General features: G+C 41.1%; 1 protein-coding gene across 4 annotated transcripts; it reads right to left on the bottom strand.

The window, feature by feature from the left end:
* Positions 1-114: 114 nt before the first annotated feature.
* On the bottom strand, positions 115-23,760 carry C7H5orf63 (chromosome 7 C5orf63 homolog). Of its 4 annotated transcripts, XM_070793225.1 has the most exons (6): positions 23,668-23,692; positions 22,992-23,041; positions 22,115-22,160; positions 6,387-6,507; positions 1,425-1,481; positions 115-754 (listed from the first exon to the last, which is right to left on the bottom strand). In XM_070793225.1, the coding sequence occupies exons 4-6, from the start codon at positions 6,498-6,500 to the stop codon at positions 578-580; spliced, it is 348 nt and encodes a 115-aa protein (XP_070649326.1). In that variant the 5' UTR covers positions 6,501-6,507; positions 22,115-22,160; positions 22,992-23,041; positions 23,668-23,692; the 3' UTR covers positions 115-577. The 4 variants fall into 4 exon arrangements, with proteins under 4 accessions (XP_070649326.1, XP_070649328.1, XP_070649325.1 ...); XM_070793227.1 differs by lacking the exon at positions 22,992-23,041 and having other exon boundaries at positions 115-742; positions 23,668-23,760; XM_070793224.1 differs by lacking the exon at positions 22,992-23,041 and having other exon boundaries at positions 23,668-23,730.
* Positions 23,761-24,229: the final 469 nt, after the last annotated feature.

The following is a 24,229-nucleotide window of genomic DNA, read 5'->3' as shown; positions in this document are numbered from 1 at the left end:
TTCTCAAATGAAATGAATTTGGCTAGGATAGTTTATTCTCTTCTGTACAAAAAAATAAGCTCTAATTTTAAACAGGTATTATTAAATTCCTCTGAAATAGACTTCATGCAGATGTATTTGTTAAAACATCCTTTTATTGACTGTGTACAGTTATTAGCAATTCACATTTCACTTTATCTACCAAGTGGAAGAACATTTATTCTTTCATTAAAAAGTTAAGCCCTTAGGGCAGCAGCAGGGACAGAGCCGCCTTCTTATAAATGGCTCAGTCCAGTGAATGTGAGATGCTTCCATAGTAATACAAAAGAGTAAAATAAATAAAACAAGTGGATTTCTCCTGCCTTCCATCATCCCCTCCCTGACAACACACCCCACTTATTTTATAAAATGCCAGCATGTAAACAGTTCCCACATTGGTACTTCCATTAATCACAAAAGGGATATCACTATTTGGCACCCCTGAGTTCAGAACATCTGTAGAGCTGTGCGAAAATGACAAAAGGAGTTTGAAGACACAGTCATTTCCTCAGGAAAACACGTTCTGGACAGAGAAGGTAGAAAATCATGAGGGTGTTTGTCAGCCTCCTGCACCTTGCTGCTCAAGCTTCTGGAGCTGTTTTTCAAGTTTTGAGAGGTTTACTCGATGCATCATCAGAAACTGGCCATTCAAATGAAAGACAGGGATGTCAAATTTATACCTGTCATACCAAGCAGAGTTTTCTGGAAGTGTGATGTCCACCTCCTGTAAAATAAACTGAAACAGAGACAGACTAAAGCTCTATTTTTCAGCAACATGGAACAATGCAATGCAATGGTTATAGTGACAAACTGATCACCAGACCACTTCTAACACTCAGAGATTTTTTTTACTGTTATTGTTTGTTTGAGGTCCACAGTCATCTAATGACCTTGATTTCCCTAACCTGATTGATTTCTTCATATTCCTTAATTTTCCAGTTCGCTACTTTTCTGTTATATCTGTTAGGTTCTGCATTACTACTCAGTTGAAATGAAATAAACTATGTCCCCAACTGGGAAGCTGCCTGAGACTCAAGAAAGACATGTTTGGACTGGAAGATTGGGAAAGGTGTCACAGTTTGCAACTGGAAGACACTTCCATGGAAATGACAAAATAACATAAAAGGAATAGGGACAAAAGCTTAAAGCATGAATACCGTACCTGCTAGTCAACTTTGACTCATTTTAACAGTCAGAGTAAGAAAACCAGTGCAGCTCAGAGAAAAACACTTAGGTGTAATGACTTTTATGGAAATCAGCACTAAAATCTCTCTGAAGAACAGAAAGAAAATTTAAATGAAAAACCCTTCAATGTCTTTTCCTAAGAAAGGATCCAGACAGATGCTTTGTCTTACACTACATATACTATCCATTCCATATACTAAAGCTATAGTGTATCATATTACCCGGTTTCTGTAAGGCTCCAGTACTTCCTTGGCTTCATCACAAAGGGGACATGGATCCTATAGGAAGAAAACAGCCATTAATCCCAAAGAAATGGCATTCAGCCTGACAAAAGCCACAAGAAGCAGATTATACTTAAAGGACTATTTTCTCCCAGGTTAATTATACTGTTTTGTTTCCAAAGCAAACACTGCTATAGGATCTTATAAATAGCTAGGATTCCATGGTAAATGGGCTTTTGGCAATTTTTAATTGTGTTTTGATTTTTTTCTCTACAAGCATATTTATCTAATAAATGTTGATACTTACATGTTACACATATATATGTGTGGATATATGTACACACAACACATTTAGATGTTTATATGTTCTTATTACTGGTTTAGTATAATTGATACCTGGGAAGATCATTTTCCAAACATCTATAGTTTTAGGGCTTTGTCCTTCCTAGATGAGGAGCACCTTCTAGGCCTGGCTGATATTGCCAGAATATCTTAAAATCTGTTTTGACTGGGGGGCACTGAGCTTTGCCAGCCTGTTTTTCCATTTATTTTATCTTTGTTTTTCTTTGGCCATGCCATGCGGCCTGAGGGATCTTAGTTCCCTGACCAGGGATTGAACCTGGACCCATAGCAGTGAAAGCATGGAGTCCTAAGCCCTGGGCTGCCAGGAAGTCCCCAGCCTGTTTTTCCTAATAACCCACTGGGATGGAGTTAGATAGTTACTGCCCCGTCTTTAGGAGGGAAAAATCTCTTTACTTTGGGTGCTGATTTTACCAACTCATTAATGTTTTGTCAGTTTTATCACTATAAGTGTCAGCAGTAGGAGAAGGCAATGGCACCCCACTCCAGTACTCTTGCCTGGAAAACCCCATGGACGGAGGAGCCTGGTGGGCTTCAGTCCATGGGGTGGCTAAGAGTCGGACATGACTGAGTGACTTCGCTTTCACTTTTCACTTTCATGCATTGGAGAAGGAAACAGCAACCCACTCCAGTGTTCTTGCCTGGAGAATCCCAGGGACAGGGGAGCCTGGTGGGCTGCCGTCTGTGGGGTCGCACAGAGTCGGACACGACTGAAGCGACTTAGCAGCAGTAGGTTTCCCAGAGTAACTCCACCGTAGGAGCATGCAAGTTTCAGTGGCTGTTGTCTGCACTCTGTCTAGAGGAGAAGTCTGCCGAGAATGCTATGGACCATTGGCAGATTTTAAAGGCTTGTGAGGCTCTGACTCAGAGAACAAGGACTACTGTAGGTTCTCTTGTATGAGCTAAAAACAGATTCAGCATTACTGATGCTTATATAAAACGGGCTTTTTAACAGGATAGAAAACAATGAGCTGTTATGGAGGCCCTTCCTCCAGCTTAACTCACCATATTTTGAAACAAGAGCCCAGATCATCAAAAGACATTTTCCTTCAGAAAGGTCTTTCTGGCCCTATTTTCCTGCTTCAGAGAATTGGGCTCATTATGTTATTATTAGCATTATAATAAACAGATTATGGATAGTCTGTGATTTTTAAGATAACCACATTAAAATTTTCTGAAAAAGTTCAAAAAAGTCAAGAGAGGATCTTAAAAGCAAAAGCAAAACAAAAACCAGGGAAATTGCAGAAGTATTTGCTTTTATAATAAAGAACTTTAGTAGATCTAGGATCACTTTTTTTCTCTTTTTCTAAACCCAGGGACCATGGAAGTCTGGGCAAATTATCACGTGTGTATGTATTTTTATGAGGAAAGGTTCATCAAATTTAAAGAAATCTATGAACTGAAAAATGACAAGATGGTAAAGAATGCAGGAGATGTGAGTCTGATCCCTGGGTCAGGAAGATCCCCTGGAGAAGGGAATGGCTGCGCACTCCAGTATTCTTACCTGGAGAATTGCATGGACAGAGAAGCCTGGCAGGAGTCCATAGGGTTGCAAAGAGTTGGACACAACTGAGCAACTAACAAACACACCCTAGCTACAGATGGCTCAGGGACTGGCCAGTCATAGACAATGGATAGTGTGAGGCTTTTGCTGGGGTTTCTGTAGATACCTGAAATGTGAGATCTGGGATTGGGATTGCTGCAGTCATTCATCTAAAGAGCCAGAGTGTGCACTGCTTTAACTCAGAGAATGTGGAGCTGAAGAGACTGGTAATATGCTTACGTTGCAGAATCAAGCTACTTCTGAAACCAGACTAACCCATAAAATCCCTTTTTCGTTTAAGCCACTCTGGGAAGTACTTTCTATTATTTATAACTGGAAGAGACCTGAAATGTACTTTTTCTTTCAGAGAACTGGGAACTCCTGGAGGTGACAGTAATATCTTGTATTCTAATGACACAAATGAAGGGGGTTCAGTACAAGTTTTAAGCTGAATGGAAGATTAGTGGAATTTTTTTTTTTGGGGGGGGGCACATGTGTTGGCTTACTTAGGCATCCCTGGTGGCTCAGATGGTAGAGTGCCAGCAATGTGGGAGACTTGGGTTTGATCCCTGAGTCAGGAAGATACCCTAGAGGAGCAAATGGCAACCCACTCCAGTATTCTTGCCTGGAAAATCCCATGGACAGAGGAGCCTGGCAGGCTACAGTCCATGGGGTCACAAAGAGTTGGACACGACTGAGCGACATTACTTTCTTTTTTGGCTTACTTGGCTATTGTTCAAACTGAAAAATAGTGCAGAATAGTTAGGCTGAATGAGCACCATTAACCTTAAGGAATTATTTTATTTTTGTGGTTAATTTTCATATGCATTTCTCATATGTAGACACAGATTATGAAATATTTTCGTTCCATAATAGTGCAATATACTATTATGAATATGAAAAGTAGTTAAGATTATTTTCAGTTAATTTTAAAATTTTATTAGATAACTGTCAGATATATTCAATTGCTAAAATGCCTGAAATGTGAGTAAGTCTATTAAACAAAGAGACCTTTTTTGCTTGAATTGCAGTATTTTTCACTAAAGTTAATTCTGTTACCCAGCACTTTATTTCTTTTTTGACTATAAATCACACAAAGTAATGTTAATTAGCAAAACGAAATCCATAATATTTGTCTTATAAGTTTTACAGGAAAAATCTCTTAAAAAATTCACACTTACTTTATGGCTTAAAACTAGTGTTATGGATAAGAAAATAAGTAGTCAGTCCTCATTATTTGTGGATTCTGTATCTGCGAATTCATCTATTCACTAAAACTTATTTGTAACCCTAAAATTAACACCCAAGCTTTTGCAGTCATTCATGGATGTGCAGTTGCATAGAGCAGTGAAAAATCTGAGTTGCCCAAAGTGTACATTTCCAGCTGAGTTGTTGACAAATGATGCTCTTTCTAGCTCTCATACTGTAAACAAGTGTCCTTTTCATGATCTACTTCAGTTCAGTTGCTCAGTCATGTCTGACTCTTTGGACTGCAGGATGACAGACATCCTGTCCATCACCAACTCCCGGAGTTTGCTCAAACTCACGTCCATCGAGTCCATGATGCCATCCAACCACCTCATCCTCTGTTGTCCCCTTCTCCTCCTGCCTTCAATCTTTCCCAGCCTCAGGACCTTTTCCAATGAGTTAGTTCTTTGTATCAGGTGGCCAAATCATGATCTACTCAGTGCCATGCTTCTTGCATTTTTGTGTTTTTCTGCCATGTAAAATAACCCAAGTGGAGTGCTGAAGTGCTGTCCAGTATTTCTACGCATAAGAAGGCTGTGATGTGCCTTAGGGAGAAAGTACTGTGTTAGATAAGCTTTGTTCAGGCATATGTTATGGTGCTGCTGGCCCTGAGCTCAGTGTTAATGGATCATCAGTATATATTAAATAAGGTGCCTTTAAACAGAAACACACATAAAACAAAGTTATGTATTTTTTCCCCTCCTCTTATCCTCTCTTGACCAACTCCCTAGAGCTTTCTCCTCATCATTTCTCTGAAAATGCTCTTAAGTTTCAATGACCTTCATGTTGCCAAATCCACTGGTCAATTTTCAGACTTAATTCTTTCAAACTACCAGCAGTATTTGGCAAAGCTGACCATTTTCCTTAAAACAAAGGTTATTGTATTGATCAACTGACAAAAATGTTGTGACCAGATGCTCAAAAGACTCTAACGCTATATTCCTCCTAGGAGCAGTGGTTCCGTACTTGCTAATTCAGTATTTGTAGCGATTTTATAGACTATGACTATCACAAATAACAAGAACTGACTATATTTTTTTTCTTTTTTTTTTTAGACTTTCTTTTTTTAATATAAATTTATTTTAATTGGAGGCTAATTATTTTCCAATATTATATTGGTTTTGCCATACATCAACATGAATCCACCACGGGTGTACACGTGTTCCCCATCCTGAACCTCCCTCTCACCTCCCTGCCCATACCATCCCTCTGGGTCATCCCAGTGCACCAGCCCTGAGCATCCTGTATCATGCATGGAACCTGGACTGGTGATTCATTTCACATATGATATTATACATGTTTCAATGCCATTCTCCCAAATCGTACCACCCTCGCCCTGTCCCACAGAGTCCAAAAGACTGTTCTATACATCTGTGTCTCTTTTGCTGTCTCACATACAGGATTATCGTTACCATCTTTCTAAATTCCCTATATATGCGTTAGTATACTGTATTGGTGTTTTTCTTTCTGGCTTACTTCACTCTGTATAATAGGCTCCAGTTTCATCCACCTCATTAGAACTGATTCAAATGTCAAGAACTGACTATATTTTTAAATGATACACTTGTAAAAATCAGTTCTTTTCTTTCAATGTAATGATTGGATGATAAATATATTAATTTACTCTCTGAAAACAGTGAGACAATGAAGTAGCTGGGTAGGGTAAACTGATGAGTGGGTCTGAAGAAAATTTATACCATTGCTTGCTTTCCTTTCAACATTTTCCCCCTTTCTTAAATGTACAACTTTCTTTTCCCAACATTTGAATACTTCATGTTTCTAAAGTAGTAATTTTACTTTTTCCTCTGTACCTTTGTGAATAAGGTCAGCACAGGCAGAGCAGTCTTTGAGGCAGAGAGATTTCTCAAGAGCAGTTGAAAGGAGTGTTTGGCAAGTTGCATGCTATTTCCTTGAAACCAGAGCATCTTAATTCTGCCAAGAGAAAAATAGATCAGTAAACTTATGTGCCCTAGACTTTGCTCTTTATAATAGGAACAGTAAGCTGCAAGTCTGTAATGGAATTTGAAGACTTCAGATGTGCTTCTTGGAGTCCAAGAATGGCAGAGAGGCCAAGATGTTTGGCAAGTCTCCATGATGCCTCAGTATGCACTGGATTCCAAAGAAAAGAGAACTTAGAAGGAGAAAAATCCAAATGTATGGATTAACTACGTGTCTAATCACTTGGTTTCTGTAAGCAAATTGCATGTGTGTGTTAATTAGAATAAAAAATTAAATTTCACCTGTAGGTTTTGCTAGCATCCTGATGATCTTCTAAAATGTGGAAGTTTCCTGACATAGTTTTTATTTGCAGAGGTAGCTTATCTTATTGGTAGGCATTCAACAGTGCCCAGCCACCTTCACGGTAAAGGACCAGTAAGTAAGCAGCACAAGTCTCTAGCTGAAGGTTAAGGCTATTACTTATGAGATCTGTACTCTGCTGCAAGAGGTGGGGGAACACAGAGCGGTACTTAGAGGAACCTACAAGGAAAATTAGGCTGAGCTAACATGTCAAAAACAAAAATCTACTCAACTCTTTTAAGAAGTATTTTTAAAAGGAGATTGCCATCATTTTTGAAAACATCCACAAATGTACTAGTGTTTCTGCTGGAGATATTCCAATAAGAACAGCTTGGTAACAGCAGCATGTCAAACACTAGGCTTTGAAGTTCTCTCATCCTGCTAGTTTGCACGACATAAGACACCCTACTGATTTCTAGTTATTCTACTGAGCCTCCAGCTTTGTCCTTTAAACTACATATATGATCATTTTACTTTTAAAACATACGCATTGTTGACTTTATTGCTTATCAATAGTCCTAGCATGAATTCATTCCTGGGATCTTCATTTCTTAACTTCTCTTTACTCCATCTCTCCAACTTCATCTATCAGTTTTCCCCCTCCCTTATCTTGGCAAGTTGCAGAGCAAAGATTTTGTTTCTGTTCCTTGAATAACCAAAGATTATTTCTTCATCAGGATTTCTGCACTTCCTGTCCCCTTGTGTGGAAAACTCTCAAGTAGCTTTTCATTTGGCCTGGGCACATGTCACCTCCTTAGAGATGCCTTAGTGACTACCTTTTCAACATGGGCCAGTCCACCACTCTCCTTCCTCGTACCTTGCTATAGTTTTCGATTATCCTTCACTATCTAAAATTGTTTACCTATATGTTCCCTTTACTACAACATGAGTTCCACAGGAGCAGATACTTATTCACTCCAGTAATTCCTGAGTGTCTACAATTAACCTGGTATATAGTAGCTGTTTAAATAATTGTTTGAATGTTAATAGTATTAGAGTGAGCCTTTTTCCTCCTCTCCAGTTTCACCTCTAACCCTCATCAGACACTCAGTGTGCACAGTTGTCACTATTTGGGCTTCCCTGGCGAATCAGATGGTAAAGAATCTGCCTGCAATGCAGGAGACTTGGGTTCGATCCCTGAGTCAGGAAGATCCCTTGAAGAAGGGAATGGCTACCTACCCACTCCAGTACTCTTGCCTGGAGAATTCCATAGACAGAGGAGCCTGGCGGGCCATAGTCCACGGGGTTGCAAAGAGTTGGATACGACTGAACGACTAACACTTTTTATCCCCCTTTCTCGTTTCACCTCTACCCCTCATCAGACACTCAGGATGCACAGCAGTCACTGGGTAGATCTCATATCATAACTAAAGGTAAGCACTCCTTCGCGTGTCTGCAAGAAGCAGGCAGGGCACCGCAGCTGGTCCCAGCCCTTCCCCACCGTCTTGAGTCTCATTCTGCTCTGCTCCACACAGCATGCCTGTATTAACTGTGCATTGGTCTCTACTGGTGACCAGGCTTCTCAGTGTAAGATTAGCTTCAAACTCATTTCAAACAGAAAGATATGACTTTGAAAGCACTGAACCCATATCAAACTAGAGTAAAGACAGACAAAAGGACTGAATTCTGACCTGTAGAAACAATAATCTTTCCTTCTTTCTTAAACCCTTAGTCTTCCAGTTCTTCCTGGATCTCCCTGTTAACTAAATGATCCTGATAATGCATAAAAAAGAATGTGATAAGAATTCTGCAAGGACTCAGCATTATTCTAAGGCGGACAGTAGATCTAAACAGTTTCACTATATGCTGTGCTCCTCTCAACTAAGTGATAAGCCCTGGTGTATATATTTTCCATAAATTCAGCAGAATCAGCACTCCAATAGGTGAATGTGGTTGGAGACAGTAGCTTCAAAACATGTTTCTGTCTACAGAGGATACAAATGAAGGGGGAAAGTAGAATGCTAGCCATGTTTACACTAGATACAAATTTCTGCATCGCTGGTTTGGGGGAGGCATTATGTTAATAGTGACACACCCTCCTAGGGTACGAAGGTAAAGAAGCTGTACTAAATGGAGAAAGAAAATTCTGAAGATCAGTTTTGTGAGAGTAAAAACAGAAAGGCAGCCCTGGAAATGAGAAGGAGCAGGCCATGTAAGGCAGTGAGCTAAGATGACAACCAGGATAGTGAACAGCAGCTGTGTGCTTTGGGTGGAAGGATTTAAGATTTATTGATGTCTGCTGGTAAGGAATAGAAAACTTATTGCTTTTAGCTAGCTAAGTTGAGACTGAGGTGCTAAGGCTTTTGTAAAAAAAAAAAAAAAAATCACAATCACAGTGGAAATCTGCTTTAGTATTTCCAACATGACAAAACACAGCATGCGGTCTTGGTTGCACCCAAGAGAAATAAAACCTGTCATAGTAAACAGAGTTGCTATTCATTCCAGATTTGGAAGAATACTTGTTCAACTAACCCAGAAAGCTAAATAAAGTCTTCAGAGATGCCACTACCATTCTGCCTAAACTAGTTCTCTTCTCCATGTTAGTCTCCATTTCGCCTTTTTCCCCCCATGTGAATTTAATCACTTAAATATGGAACATTTGTTCATTGAGAAATGCATTAGCATTATGCAGTTTTACTACCTGCATATTTTCCAAATGCCCTGAGGCACATGCATTTTACCACACTGTTAAATTAACTTATTTCTTTGTAAGCACTGTATTATAAAATTATATTGGAGTCTGATATATATATATATATAAAATTCCCTATACCTCTCCTAGGCAGAAATAAGATATTAAGGCTAAAGTTCTGACCACTGGAGTTCACTTAGTTTTAGAAATAAAAAGTAAAATGAAAAATGGTACACTCCAATTGGAATCCCATAATATTCTTCTTAGAATATTTTATTAACTCTGTAAACCCTAATGCCATTGCTGTCAATGTCATATTCACCCAATCATGCCTTCTTGAAGTAAAATCTTAATACGGACTACTCTGTCAATGTGACGTTTTCATAGAACATAGTTCTATTATTTTTGAACAGTATCTTAGCACAGTAAGAAATATTCTGAAAGGTGGTCTGTACCTGTTGGCTCATGACTAGGAGGACAACACTTTTTTGATTATGTCACTGAATTTTGTCATGAAATGTGTGTCTTTACTACACACACACACACACACACACACACACACACACAATTTTATCCTTTGTATTCTGTTACATGCCTATGTAATATAAGCAAAAAGAGCTGTGTGCATAGTATCAAAAAAGCACAGTTGGGTCACCTTTGTCACAGCCAAAAAAAAAAAGTATAAGATTGGATTTAGAATGTGTCTAAAACAAATTCCACAGCCTAACAATAAACATGGTGACTCCTGCTGTTTCAAGTACATGGCTGCTCAAAGGCATGGAGCACCCCAAAAGAGAGAGGGAAGGCTGGCTTTTCAACAGAACTGAGACTGACTTCAGTGGTCTTATGGCCGAATCAAATACAGCATGAGGGAGGGCTGACTGGACCCAATTCCCTCCTCCTTGAAGCAATATAAGAAGGGTAACTTTATAGCGTTTTCCCTGCAAAGCACTGAAGGGCATACCATTAAAGCAACTGATCACAGGACAGAAAGAAGCCAGGGTCATTTGCGCCTTTCTTAAGGATTATTCATTTCTTGCATGAGGAGCTGCTCATGCTGCTCTGGCTGCACATCATCTTTGTGGGGCTCCTGGATTCTTCAAATGCTGTGTGTGTCTGATTAGAAGGCAAACAACACTGTTCTCATTTGAGGGGAGAAACTGACCTTCACAGATCAGAATTTTTATTCATTCAAAGAATCCTTTGGCACACCAAGTCTCCAAGCTCACATGATCTCTCATCAGTAAGCTGCAGTGTTGTTAGTTCATGTGCAAAATCAAAAGTCTATATAAGCTCAGGTACCACCTTCATTCATTTCAGTTCAGTTTAGTCGCTCAGTTGTGTCCAACCCTTTGCAACCTGATGAACTGTAGCACACCAAGGCTTCCCTGTCCATCACCAACTCCAAAAGCTTGCTCAAACTCATGTCCATTGAGTTGGTGATGCCATCCAACCAATTCATCCTCTGTTGTCCCCTTCTCCTGCATTCAATCTTTCCCAGCATCAGGGTCTTTGCAAATGAGTCAGTTCTTCACATCAGATGGCCAAAGTATTGGAACTTCAGCTTCAGCATCAGTTCTTCCAATGAATATTTAGGACTGATTTCCTTTAGGATTGACTGGTTTGATCTCCTGGCAGTCCAAGGGACTCTCAAGAGTCTTCTCCAATACCACAGTTCAAAAACATCAATTCTTCGGCATTCAGCTTTCTTTATAGTCCAACTCTCACTTCCACATATGAATACTGGAAAAATCATAGCTTTGAATAGAGGGACTTTTGTTGGCAAAGTAATGTCTCTGCTTTTTATTTATTTATTTTTTTGCTGTACCACAGAGCATGTGGGATCTTAGTCCCCTGGCCAGGGTTCGAACCCCTGCCACTGTATCAGAAGTGCAGTCTTAACCACTGGACAGGGAACCAGGGAAATCCCAATGTCTCTGCTTTTTAATATGCTGTCTAGGTTGGTCACAGCTTTTCTTCTAAGGAGCAAGTGTCTTTTAATTTCATGGCTGCAGTCACCATCTGCAGTGATTTTGGAGCCCCCCAAAATAAAAAGTCTGTCACTGTTTCCATCGTTTGCCCATCTATTTGCCATGAAGTGATGGGACTGGAGGCCATGATCTTCATTTTTTGAATGTTGAGTTTCAAGCCAGTTTTTTCACACTCCTCTTTCACTTTCATCAAGAGGCTCTTTAGTGCCTCTTTGCTTTCTGCCATGAGGGTAGTGTCATCTGCATATCTGAGGTTACTGATATTTCTCCCCGCAATCTTGATTCCAGCTTGTGCTTCACCAGCCCAGCATTTCACATGATGTACTCTGCATATAAGTTAAATAAGCAGGGTGACAATACACAGCCTTGATGTACTCCTTTCTTAAATTGGAACCAGTCTGTTGTTCCATGTCTGGTTCTAATTGTTGCTTCTTGACTGCCTACAGATTTCTCAGGAGGCAGGTAAGGTGGTCTGGTATTCTCTTCTCTTTCAGAATTGTCTAGTTTGTTGTTATCCACACAGTCAAATGCTTTAGCATAGTCAATGAAGCAGATGTTTTTCTGGCATTCTCTTGCTTTTTCTATGATCCAACGGATGTTGGCAATTTGATCTCTGGTTCTTCTGCCTTTTCTAAATCCAGCTTGTACATCTGGAAGTTCTCAGTTCACATATTGTTGAAGCCTAGCTTGGAGAATTTTGAGCATTACTTTGATAGTGTGAGATGAGTGCAGTTGTGCAGTAGTTTGAGCATTCTTTGGCATTGCCTTTCTTTGGGACTGGAATGAAAACTGACCTTTTCCAGTGCTGAGTTTTCCAAAATTGCTGGCATATTCAATGTAGTTCTTTCACAGCATCATCTTTTAGGATTTGAAATTGCTCAGCTGGGAATTCCATCACTTCCACTAGCTTTGTTTGTAGTGATACTTCCTAAGGCCCACATGACTTCACACTCCAGGATGTCTGGCTCTAGGTGAGTGATCATACTATCATCATGGTCATCTGGGTCATTAAGGGTCTTTTTTGGGTCTTATAGTTCTTCTGTGCATTCTTGCTATCTCTTCTTAATATCTTCTGCTTTTGTTAGGTCCATACCATTTCTATCCTTTATTGTGCCCATCTTTGCATGAAATGTTCCCTTGGTATCTCTAATTTTCTTGTAGAGATTTTCAGTCTTTCCCATTCTATTGTTTTCCTCTATATTTTTGCACTGATCACTGAGGAGGGCTTTCTTATCTCTCCTTGCTATTCTTAAGAACTTTGCATTCAGATGGATATATCTTTCATTTTCTCTTTGCCTTTCACTTCTCTTCTCAGCTATGTATAAGGTCTCCTCAGACAACCATTTCTCTTTTTTGCATTTCTTTCTCTTGAGGATGGTTTTCATCACCGCCTTCTATATAATGTTACGAACCTCCATCTATAGTTCTTTAGGCATTCTATCTATCAGATCTAATCCCTTCAATCTATTTGTCACTTCTACTGTATAATCATAAGAGATTTTATTTAGGTCATACCTGAATGATCTAGTCATTTTCCCTACTTTCTTCAATTAAGTCTGAATTTTGCAATAAGGAGTTCATGATCTGAGCCACAGTCAGCTCCTGGTCTTATTTTTGCTGACTGTATCCAGCTTCTTCATCTTCAGCTGCAAAAAATATAATCAATCTGATTTTGGTATTGACTATCTGGTGATGTCCAGCTGTAGAGTGGTCTCTCGTGTTGTTGGAAGAAGTTGTTTGCTATGACCAGTGTGTTCTCTTAGCAAAATTCTGCTGGTCTTTGCCCTGCTTCACTCTGTACTCCAAGGCTCAACATTGGAGCTTCTTCACAAGAGTATAATGTAAATTTAATACTGAGCTGGAATTAACCTAAGACTATTACTGTCGCTCTTGCTGGACCTGAGTTCCAGCAGAGGCTCAGGGCTTCTGTTTAATCATTTTTGCCACGTGAGACGTTAAGTGCTCCATTTCACATTCACTACCATCTAAGTATAACATTCCTGTTGTTATCCAGTAACTAGAAACACGTATGTGTGTGCACACACAGGCCCACAGAAACACCCCTCTATTGGGAACAAAATCCACTGTTTAGATTCCTGAGAGCTCATATAATGAGGTGAGAGTGCTCTTCGGGCACTCATCTGGGTCACTGGGCTGTCCCTAATCCAGAGAAACAGGGATGAATGATGCCTCCCCAGGAGTCTTATGTGTTTGTGGTCAGTCAGCGGTGTCCAAACCTCCCTCTCTCCCAAACAAGTGGGAGCCTAGCCTGGGATCCTGGGTCCAAGGGTGGAGCCAAGAGTGACAAGGTGAGGGCTGTATAGGGACCCAGTCAAAGCTGCAGACTGAGCTGATACTTTGAGGTGTCAGTTCCAAGAGTAAGCAGGGTTAGAATGAGGCTGCAGAACAGAAACAGAGGGTAGGGGGTGGAAGGCAGCCTGCAGGGGGGCCCTCACTCCCTGGGTGGGCTCTCAGGTGCTTTTGCAGTATCTCAGCTACAGCAGCCAGGGTACCTGGCCAGGGGAGCTGCCAAGGAGATAGCCCCAACTCAGACGTGATGTTACAACAAGGATCCCTGGCTCACCATGCACCTGTGGGGCCACCTGTACATGGCTTCATGCTCAGCTCCATTCTTTTTTTAAGTAATGTAACACTGTATTAGTTTCAGGTATAAAATATATTGATTTGGTATTTGCACATACTGTGAGATGATTATCACAGCCTCATCTGTCTGGGATCTGGACTGCTGACTTGATCCCACATAACACACGAGATCCTGAGCAGACACACACACACGTCCACCCTGCTCCCTGCAGCTTCTATTTCCAGGATTCAGTGGCAACAGCTTTATCACAAGGGGGAAAGAGAAGCCTATAGAGAGAAGCAGTTTCAGAAAGATATGACTGGTCACATGAGTTCCTAGAGATAAAACCCCCTTTCTAACTTTCTTTTAAATGATTACTATGACTCTGGTGTTTCCAAGTATCTGGATGTCTCTACTCCACTGTTGGGATGCAATGGGTGCTCCATTCATTTACGTTCAACACACTGATCTGCACAAAAAGTTTTTTAACTGTTTGAAGTGTGGGCCCTGGCCTATCCAATAAGATTACAACTCCTCCGAAGGTATACGGCATTTACATGTCCATCACTTAGTACCTACACTCTGCTCCTCTATCCCACTCCCTTCAAATTCTCAGTAAAATTAAGCCCTTATTGTTTTTCTTCATCCTGTCTGGTGTTTAGCCCATTTCTTTCCCTCCAAATAAAACTCTCACATGGAGAAATCAACTCCACATTCTGGATATAAGCAACAAGAATTAGAGAGAGACACTCCAGTGGATTTAGGAGGGAGTTAAATTCTTCACTGAAACAATATAAATACAGGAGATCACAACAGGGACATCTAATGGGCACCTTCAGATGTCACAGAGAAAAGAAGAGAAGAGTACTGTGGGCTGACATTGGAACTGGTTTCATGAGAGAAGGATCCTAAGTCATATAGGATTTGGATACATAGAAAAGGGGAAAGCATTCTGAAGTCAGGGCTAGACACAAAGGCATGAGGTAGGAATGCTGTGGCCTTTTGGATGGGAGCCAAAGAAGGGTTTTAAAGAATAGAGTGATGCAATAAAATCAGTATTTTAGGAGACTGATCTGGCAGCAGCGAGCAGGATAGACTGCAAAGGAAAGAAGAATGGAGGCAGGAAAGAACTGAGTTACAAAAATCTAGGTGTGGGATGAAAGTCACTCATTCAACAATTACCTGCTGTTTTCCATGTATGAGATACTCATAGGTACTGGGTTCAGTGATGCACCAAAAAGTTAAGTCCCTGCCCTCATGGGGTCCATACTGTCACTGGGCACATTAAAGAGACTCTTAGGTCAGAAAACATCAGACAGTAGTAAGCAGAGGGGAGGGAGTGAAACAGGGTGATATGATGGTAACCAAGGCAGGCCTTTAAATAAGGTGCTCTGAGCAGGTGTCATTTTTGCTGAGACTAAAGGCTAAGAAGGTACAAGGATCTGAAGAGCATTGCAGGAGAGAGAACAGTAAGTGCAAAGGCTCTAGGGTGAGGACAACTTTGACTCAGGGGAAGAAACAGAAAGGACAGTGTGGCTAAAGCAAGTAAGCAAGGGGAAGAGTGGAGGAGACAGGTCAGTGGGGGTTGGAACACCTAAGGCCTCTGGATTATGTTAACGAATTAAGGTTTTAAGCATAATTAGATTTAGAGGAAGGAAGTTACGTGATCACATGTACATTTTAAAAAGATGACTGTAGGGACTTCCCTGGCAGTTCAGTGGTTAGTGATTCCACTGCTGGGGACCCAAACTGTATCTTTGGTTAGGAAACTAAGATTCCCTGCAAGCCACATACATGTGAGTGCAAAGTTGCTTCAGTCGTGTCTGACTCTTTGCGACAACACAGACTGTAACCTGCCAGCTCCTCCGTCCATGGGCTTCTCCAGGCAAGAATACTGGAGTGGATTGCCATGCCCTCCTCCGGGGCATCTTCCCAATCCAGGGATTGAACCCACATCTCTTATGTCAGGAGACATAAGACCCGCATTGGCAGGTGGGTTCTTTACCACTCATGCCACCTGGGAAGCCTGGCAAGCCATATGTCATGGTGAAAAAAAGAGATGACTTTAGCACTGTGTGGGCTTCCCTGGTGACTCAGTCAAGAGTTTGACTGCAATGCAGGAGACCTGGGTTCGATCCCTGGGTTGGGAAGATCCCCTGGAGAGGCAACGGCTACCCACTCCAGTATTCTGGCCTGGAGAACAGCAGGCAGAAGAGCCTAGTAAGCTACAGTCCATGTGGTCACAAAGAGTTGGAGACGACTGAGCAACTTTCACTTTCACTTAGCACTGTGTGAAGAATGGGTTTGGGATGGCAAGAGTGGAACCAGGGAGTCAGTTAGGGGCTACTGTCGTAGTCCAGGGGAGAAAGGTGGGTGGCATGGACAGGCCTGAAAGGACCTGCCAATGAACCGGATTTGAGTAATTAAAAATGACAGTAAGGACTATCCTAGTTTCGGTCGTGAGCCTCTGGGTGGGTCACGGTGCCCAGTTTACTAAAATGAGGGATGCTGAGGCAGGAACAGATTGAGTGGGGTGTGGGTCTGGGAGCTCTGAGGGACAGGCTGGAGCTCAAATAGAAAGTGGCATATACAGGTTTGGTAGCCATGAAAAAAACCAGGACTGAAGATAAAATTCAAGACTCCTTCAGTTTGAAGGCTCCAATTACAGCTGAGATTGTGAGATCATCTAAATAGCTAAGAAAAGAAGAGGGCCCAGGAGAGACCGCTCAGGCAATTCAACATTCAGAAGCAGCGGAGAGAGGAGCCAGTGAAGGAGGCGAAGAGAAAGGTTGATGGGGTAGGAGGAAAATCAGAAAAGTGGGCTGTCATGGAAGCCAGCAGGAGAAAGTGTGTCCAGAAAGACAGGAGTGGCCAATTGTCAAAAAGAGTGATGAGGGCTTGGACTGGAAAAGGGACAGTTAAAGAATCTACCATGAATCAGATAAGATATGTCTGATGTCCCTCCAAAGGAATGAAATCTTACAACCAGTGCCAACCCTAAAATAAATGGCCTTGTCTGATCCCTGGCTAATTTCACCTTTTAAACAAAAGGAGATATTTCTGGTGAAGATGGAGGCAGTGGGGTAGGGAGAAGTGTAAAAGCTGAAGTTGGATGGGTGACTTAAAAAGAGATAATAAATGTAAAAATCTCTGTACAAGTTAAAAAGCAGAACAGAGAAATAAAGCTTAGCTATTTGTTACAAAGATAAATACAAAGATGAAGTATTGTTATTAATAATACTGATGATGATGAATCTACTGACTGAAATGTGCTTTTACTGGCCCCAGAAGGAGGATTTAAAACTCTAGGAATGATAGTCTTAGAAACAGGGAATTGAAAACTGAAAAACATTTCAAACAAATAGCTGAAAAGTTTCAGATTGTGAAGATTACTTAAATGGGAATTCCTAAGACAGGATATAACTGATTCAAGACCCGACATATTTATTTTCTGGTGTTAGCTGGTCAGTTGTATCCAACTCTTGGATCCCATGGACTGTAGTCTGCCAGGCTCCTCTGTCAATGGAATTCTTGTCAATGACAAGAATACTGGAGTGGGTAGCCATTCCTTTCTCCAGGGGATCTTCCTGTCCCAGGGATTGAACTGGGTTTCCTGTATCAGAGGTGGATTCTTTACTGTCTGAGCCACCAGAGAAGCCCATTTATTTTCCACTAAGACTTAATATCTTGACCAGCAAATACCCTGGCACCAGGTTCTGGCTTAGCTTACTCAGGCCTCACACAGGACAATAAAATTCATTTTGCAAGAGGTAGGGGTTTTCCCTTGATGGGCTCTGAACAAAGGTCACTTCCTTTCCTGTTATTCCTTCCTAATACTTGCCTTTATGTTTTCAAAGAAGGGAAAATTCAGTACCACTCTTATTTTTTCAATGATATCCTCAACCCAACTCCTGTATATCAAAACAGAAGCTGCCCAGGAAGTGGTAAAGTTGGATTTATTAATAATCTTTAAAGACAAAACTTGTTCCAAAGTATTTTGAATAAATGTGTAGAGAGGTCAAAGTAAATGTAAAGGAATATAGCTTCCACTAACTCATCAGTCAGGGGAATTAAGCACAAATGGCATGATTCTTCATCTAAAGCTTTAAAGTTACTCTTTCTTACAGAGTTTCAGTTGAATTTCAGCACGTTTGAATTCTTGGGTGCATTTCTGTGTGAGGATTTCATAAATCTAAACCCCAAAGATAGGCAACTCCACCAATTAGTTCTCTGATGCTAGGCAATTCCTCGTCTCTTTAAGCCTCAGTTTCATCAACTGTAATATGGAACTATGACCCCCTGTCCTGTTCTCTCGTTTTACAGAGGCTAGGAGAAACTATACCCATAGGCTTTGGGTATCAAATGTCCTCCAGATCAGAGAAGGGGAAATCATATACAGAAGAGATGCTGTGGCAATAGCTCATGATGTCAAAAGGCTCCAAAGAAAGCCTTGGAAGTGGTTAGCTGTAGGAGTCTAAAATGCTAGGCCCATTTAAAGAGGACCAAAATTCAGACACAGATCTGGGCAGAAGTGTACATGGGCTTGCTTATCTCAAGCTTGTTTCTCTAGCTCCTGGGTCATAACTGGGAAGCCTTGGCATCCAAAAATACCCTGCAGGAAAATGGGGGAGGTGACATTGATCTTGCATTTTTGAGCATCTGATATGGAAAAGTACCTCCAAAAAGAATACTAAGAATGTGCCTCCAAAACTAAGAATAATGTTTCCTATTGACAGATACACTTACAGAATGGTTTTTAATGACAGACCCTCCTCGTCTTGACATTCTCTTCCACTTCCAGAAGTGCGGCTGTGTTTGCCGAGGCCAATAGCAAGCTGACACATGTGAAATGGGAGGGAGGAGGAATCTTCTGAGTAAGGAAGAGTTTGTTTTAGAATCTTTGGACCTTAGCAGTCACATTTACCAGATCGTTGCTTCAGAAGAGCCTACTTGGTAATAGGGTTAGTTTCCAGAAAAACATTTAGCCAGGAAAAATAAAATGAAGATGCTGATCAAGAATAGTAGTAGAGGGAGGACCCCTCCCTCTAGCACCCAGGGCTTCGAAAGGGATTCCAGACTAATTCTTGTTCACACAATGGGGCTTGTACACACTGTACCCGTCCCCTCATCTTCAACCCCAAAGTTACTGACTCAGCATCTGGCCTAGAGCCAGAGGTATATTCTGAATTCAGAGCATGCAACAATGTTCAGTACAATTAGGACATAATGGCTGCAAAGCTGTTCCTGAAAGCCAAGAAAGCCTGAATAATGTGGTTGGGTTATATCATACATGAGGGCTTAATAGAGTTTAAAAACCAATTTGAAAATTCCTTCATTCCATAAAGATAACATTAAGATGAGGGCAATATCAAGCCAGTTCAAGGGTTGGGGATAAAGTGCATAAGGAATTATGCAGACTCCTTTCCACATTATCCTTCTTAACCAAAATGACCCATTCCCTTTGAAGGTATCGCTAATGCTTACTACTGACCCAGAAAGAAGGCAATTTCATTAAAACATCTTAGTCTTATTGCACCCAGCTAGTAATGCCAGTTTCCTTCATTTCCAAAAACAACTGTTTGCAATTCAAATTCCATCCATCCAGGCAATGTCTCCCATTTGTCACTAATACTCCACCATTTCCAATTCATCTTGCAAAAGAGGTGAAGTTATCCACATGACCACACAAGACCTGAAAGATGTTTCATTCATTTTTAGCCTTTTTTTTTTAGTAAATGGCTTTGGAACATTTGAGATAGTAAATCCATCACTTCTCTGGACTTGTGACACTAATACTGGAACATTAGGGACTATCCACTCTTGAGGTCCTGCTCTAGTAACCTTCAGATACATGAGATTTCTCAATTCTCTCAGTCCTATTCAGGTTACTTAAGAGCTGTCACACTGATAGAAAATCTTAATATTTTGGAGCTGGATTCCAAGGGACTTTGGAGATTCCCGTGCTTGATAAAGAAACTGTTTTACCAAAGACTTTTATAATTTTTTTCTGCAGTTCTTTTCTCTATATTTTCTCTTTGAACAATGCTTATTTTTCATATGAGACCAACACAGAATTTTCAGAACAGAAAGGGAACTCCAAGGTCAACTCTCTTTTTTCTCCAAAAGCTTTATACATTAATCCTCAGTGTATACCAAGTAACAGATACCACATTTTGTTTAAGATTAATTTAAGGATGGAGAGAATGAGGAAACATCTCAGCTTCAGGTGGCAGAATTCTTTTACTATAAGAACAAAGTTCTGATCTCTAAATCTAAGATGATACAGATTAACTTCATTTTTGAACTTGGAGAAACAGAGTTGAATTTAGCTCTTTTTTTTTTTTTTTTTCAGTCTATGAACTAAGCTGCTTCAGTTGACTGAATTTCTATTAGTTTTTTTTTTTTTTTCTTTTTCCTGAATTTCTATTAAATAACAGTATCCTTTCTCTTGGCTGACTGGAAGAACTACCTGTTTTAAGAAGTAAAACAAAATCAAATAATTCAGTCTGTCCTTACCCCTGACTAAACTAGAAGTCACTTCCCCATTATTTCATGATTAATATGAAAAAGTACAGGAACAATGAGAGGAAGGTCATCTGTTTCCAGCAGCAACATTCTGGTTTCTGCTGGACTCCCATTGGCAACAGAAGGAAGCAGCATATACCACATGCCTGCCCTATTACAATACAAAAAGCTGACAAATTTGAACTCTTTTGAAATGTCAGTGAAGTAGAAAAGATGATGTGGCTTTCGTTCAATATTATTTGGGTAACCTAGCCTTAAAATAGTGAACAAAGTCCTTTATTCTGAAGGCAGGACCAAACCAAGATATTAGTGGCTTAGGTAGGCTAATAATTTAGTATACCTTCAAATAGATACTTTTCAGATATTCACTCAACAGGTGTTTGAGTGAGGAGCTGGGCACTGCAGACCTTGAGAGAAAATGGAGATAGGGCTGGTGGCGTCTTTTACTTTGCATATTCCGTTCAGTATAAGAAAGACCCTGCAACTCACCAGGCTAGATCACCTAGGATGGCAGTTTGGTGACCATCTGTAGATTCTCAAATACACCCTTTCCTACTCCAAGCTGTTTATAAAGGCATTAACTGCAGCATTTATAACTGCATCTGGTAGCCCCTTGAAAGACTACTGTTTTACATTCTTTTCTGTACCTTGCTGATTCCCACTGATGCTTTCACATTCCTTATAGATCCAGCCTCCCCTTTACACCATGTACTGAGTATTTGTAATGTGTCAGGCACCGTGCCAGGTATAGAAATATAAAAGTGATTCAGACACTTTCCCTGCCCTTATGGAACTCACACCTTGGGTAGGCAAAAGATTTACAAACAAATAATACAATACCACAGTCTACAGAAGTAAAATGGTTGTTACTAGATATTGGTAAAATGCTCTGAAATCCTTGGAGATGGATACTTTCTTAAAATAGAAGATATTTTGAGTTTTACTTCTATCTCTGGAAATCTTATCTTGGGAAAGGATTGGAATAAAGAGAGTAATGTTTTCACGCCTCCAGTTCCCTGCCGCTATAACTGAGATGGGGAGGTAGGGATGTGGAATAATATCTAGGTGAAACTTAGCCAAAACTTTCCACTTTGCATGTTCTTCGTCAAATAATTTTTGTCTCTCGAACTTGCCATGATACTAGGGGAAGGATGATGGAAGCTCACCTAGTCCCTGCTACTTGGGTAACTACACATCCCTGGATCCAGATGGTTTCTCCCTTCAAAATAATTGCAAACAAGATTAAAACTGCAAGCAGGAACTATTCCAGCTGGCTTTTGGCTTCCTCTGATGTACACCCCTTGAATAAAGCAGTGGCAAAATTAGATTTAAAATAAGGAACATAAAAAACCTTATTACTTGTACCAGCTCACCTCAAGGTCCTGCTATGTGTGAAACCCTGAGCCCTGGCATTACAGTAACTAAATGCATCAGCCAGCTGGAGTTTGCACATTATGAAATACAAAAACCTTAATAATAAGAAAAAGAAAACTTATTTTGAAGGTATACCTCCACACTGCCTCTGAGTATTTAAGAGTCTGCTGGAAACAGGCATCTGGAATAAAATAGAAATACAGTCCAATAAATTCCCAAGTTGGAAAACCCTCATTTCTATTTCCTTACCTGCCATCAATCCATCTAAAGAAAACCACATAGCCACATTTTCCTCTGGTAAAGGAGACAAAAAAATATTGATCCTTCTTTGGCAGGCAGTTACTACTGACCACAGTAAGCATGAAGAAAAAACTCTGGGGAGTCTGCCTATCTAAAAGACCAGCCCCACCAACCTTAATTTTCACGCCAGGACCTGTTCTGGTTCCAGGCAGTTCCTCAGCAGAGCAGGACGCAGGTTATTAGGTTATGACATTTCACACAGAACCATGATTTAGTTCTGCCTTATCCCCATTACTATAACCACTCAGTATTTCCAGGGCACAGCTCTTTTTCTAAGTGTTTTCAGTTTCAATGTATATAGCTCCAAATATTGCTAGCATCATAAGCACTTTCATACAGCATTCCTGAGATAATTAGTAAATGAGAAGACTGGCCTCTAACAGCCACCTCATCTTTTCGCAGTCACACACTAAAACATGGCTTTAGTGCTGCTTAACCAAGGCAGTGTGTGGTTAAGGAAACCTACTTAGGTTGGGAAATGTGCCAGAGAGTGTGGGGGACATAACAGATCTTAGAAACAATCTCCATGCTATAGGAGCTGAGAATCTTGGGGTTGAGCTCGGTCATACTGTGGATTTTTTTTTTTTTTAAGTGTTCTAAAATACAAAGTACTACATAAAATACTTTCTATTAAGAATAAAGATCAGCCAGGTTTAAAAAAAAAAGAATAACTCTTTGTTCTTTAACAGGACAACCTTAGAAAGACACTTGCCTATTCATGTTAGTAACAATCCAGTAGGGACTTCTGTAACTCTGGACTTACTAAAAAAAAAAAAAAAAGTATGAGTGATATTTGTCAGGGGTGACTGACAAGGCTAAATATTTATTGAGAATTGTATAGGTTCTGATTTATTCTCTCATGGTTCAGCACCCAGAAGGCTGCTTTTGTCCGGTAAAGGCAGAGAGGAGGTCCAGAAAACCCCAGGACTCACAGTGTTCCCCACAGCACTCACGATTAAACCTTTTGGCCCTCAATTAAAGGTCAACATGGCTGCTCAAAAACGTTTATGTCAAAAGGCAGTCACCTCAGCCAACTGAGATTATATTGCCACTTCACAGAACTCAATTAAATCCGAAACAGAGCATCTGTTAATCAGGGAAGGGGCATGAAGTTGTGATGTTTTCTGCTTCCTCTTAAAAAGCTGCCTCTTCCCACCCGTGTTCACTTCCCAAAGCGCCATCGCGCGCGCACACATACACACACGCTTAGAATTTGCCCCCGGAGGTTCACGGATTTATGGCTCCCCGTTTAATTAAATTTCCTGTAATGACAATCGAAATCGGCAGCGTGCGGCACAGCTCCCGTGACCTCCTCTCCCGCCCGCCTACCGGCTCCGGGCTGGGGACCGCGAGCGCCGAGCTGCCGGCGCCCGACCGCGGGGACCCACCTGAGCCTCAGCCGCCCCTGTCGCCGCTTCCGCCCTGCGCCCGGGACTTCCGCCCCGGCCGCAGGCGCCCTGCCGCTCCCGCGCTTCCGCCCGGGCCCTCAGCCCCTAGGGCTAGTGTCAGTGGAGCCCAAACCCGAGCCAATCGCCCCTCTGAACGGTGGCCGCGCCTGGGCTGTTAGGCGTGAATACAGACGCTAAAACCAAGGCCACGCTGGTTTATTTTTTTTAAGACCACGGAACAGTGACCTGGGATGTTTGGGAACCATTTAATAACGAGCATCAGATGTGAAAGCCAGCTTTTAAGAGAACGTGTAGTGAAGGCCGTTTTAACTCCCCCTCCCCCGCATTCATTCATTTATTGTTTACTGCCCTCTTTCTCGGAGAAGGCAATGGCACCCCACTCCAGTACTGTTGTCTGGAAAATCCCATGGATGGAGGAGCCTGGTAGGCTGCAGTCCATGGGGTCTCTGAGAGTCGGACACGACTGAGCAACTTCACTTTCACTTTTCACTTTCATGCACTGGAGAAGGAAATGGCAACCCACTCCAGTGTTCTTGCCTGG

Source organism: Bos indicus, chromosome 7 (genome assembly GCF_029378745.1).
Source record: "Bos indicus isolate NIAB-ARS_2022 breed Sahiwal x Tharparkar chromosome 7, NIAB-ARS_B.indTharparkar_mat_pri_1.0, whole genome shotgun sequence".
Taxonomy (NCBI): Eukaryota; Metazoa; Chordata; class Mammalia; order Artiodactyla; family Bovidae; genus Bos; species Bos indicus.
The sequence above is the reverse complement of the archived record's forward strand: the minus strand, read 5'-3'. Positions and strand labels throughout refer to the sequence as shown.

Bases quoted from the DNA above. Each gene is read 5' to 3' on its own strand.
- C7H5orf63 (XM_070793226.1), bottom strand. From the start codon at position 6,500: ATGCTCTGGTTTCAAGGAAATAGCATGCAACTTGCCAAACACTCCTTT. The intron at 1,482-6,386 runs GTACAGAGGAAA...TTCTTCCTATAG, and splicing joins TGCTGACCTTATTCACAAAG to GATCCATGTCCCCTTTGTGA. The intron at 755-1,424 runs GTAATATGATAC...TCTCTGTTTCAG, and splicing joins TGGAGCCTTACAGAAACCGG to TTTATTTTACAGGAGGTGGA.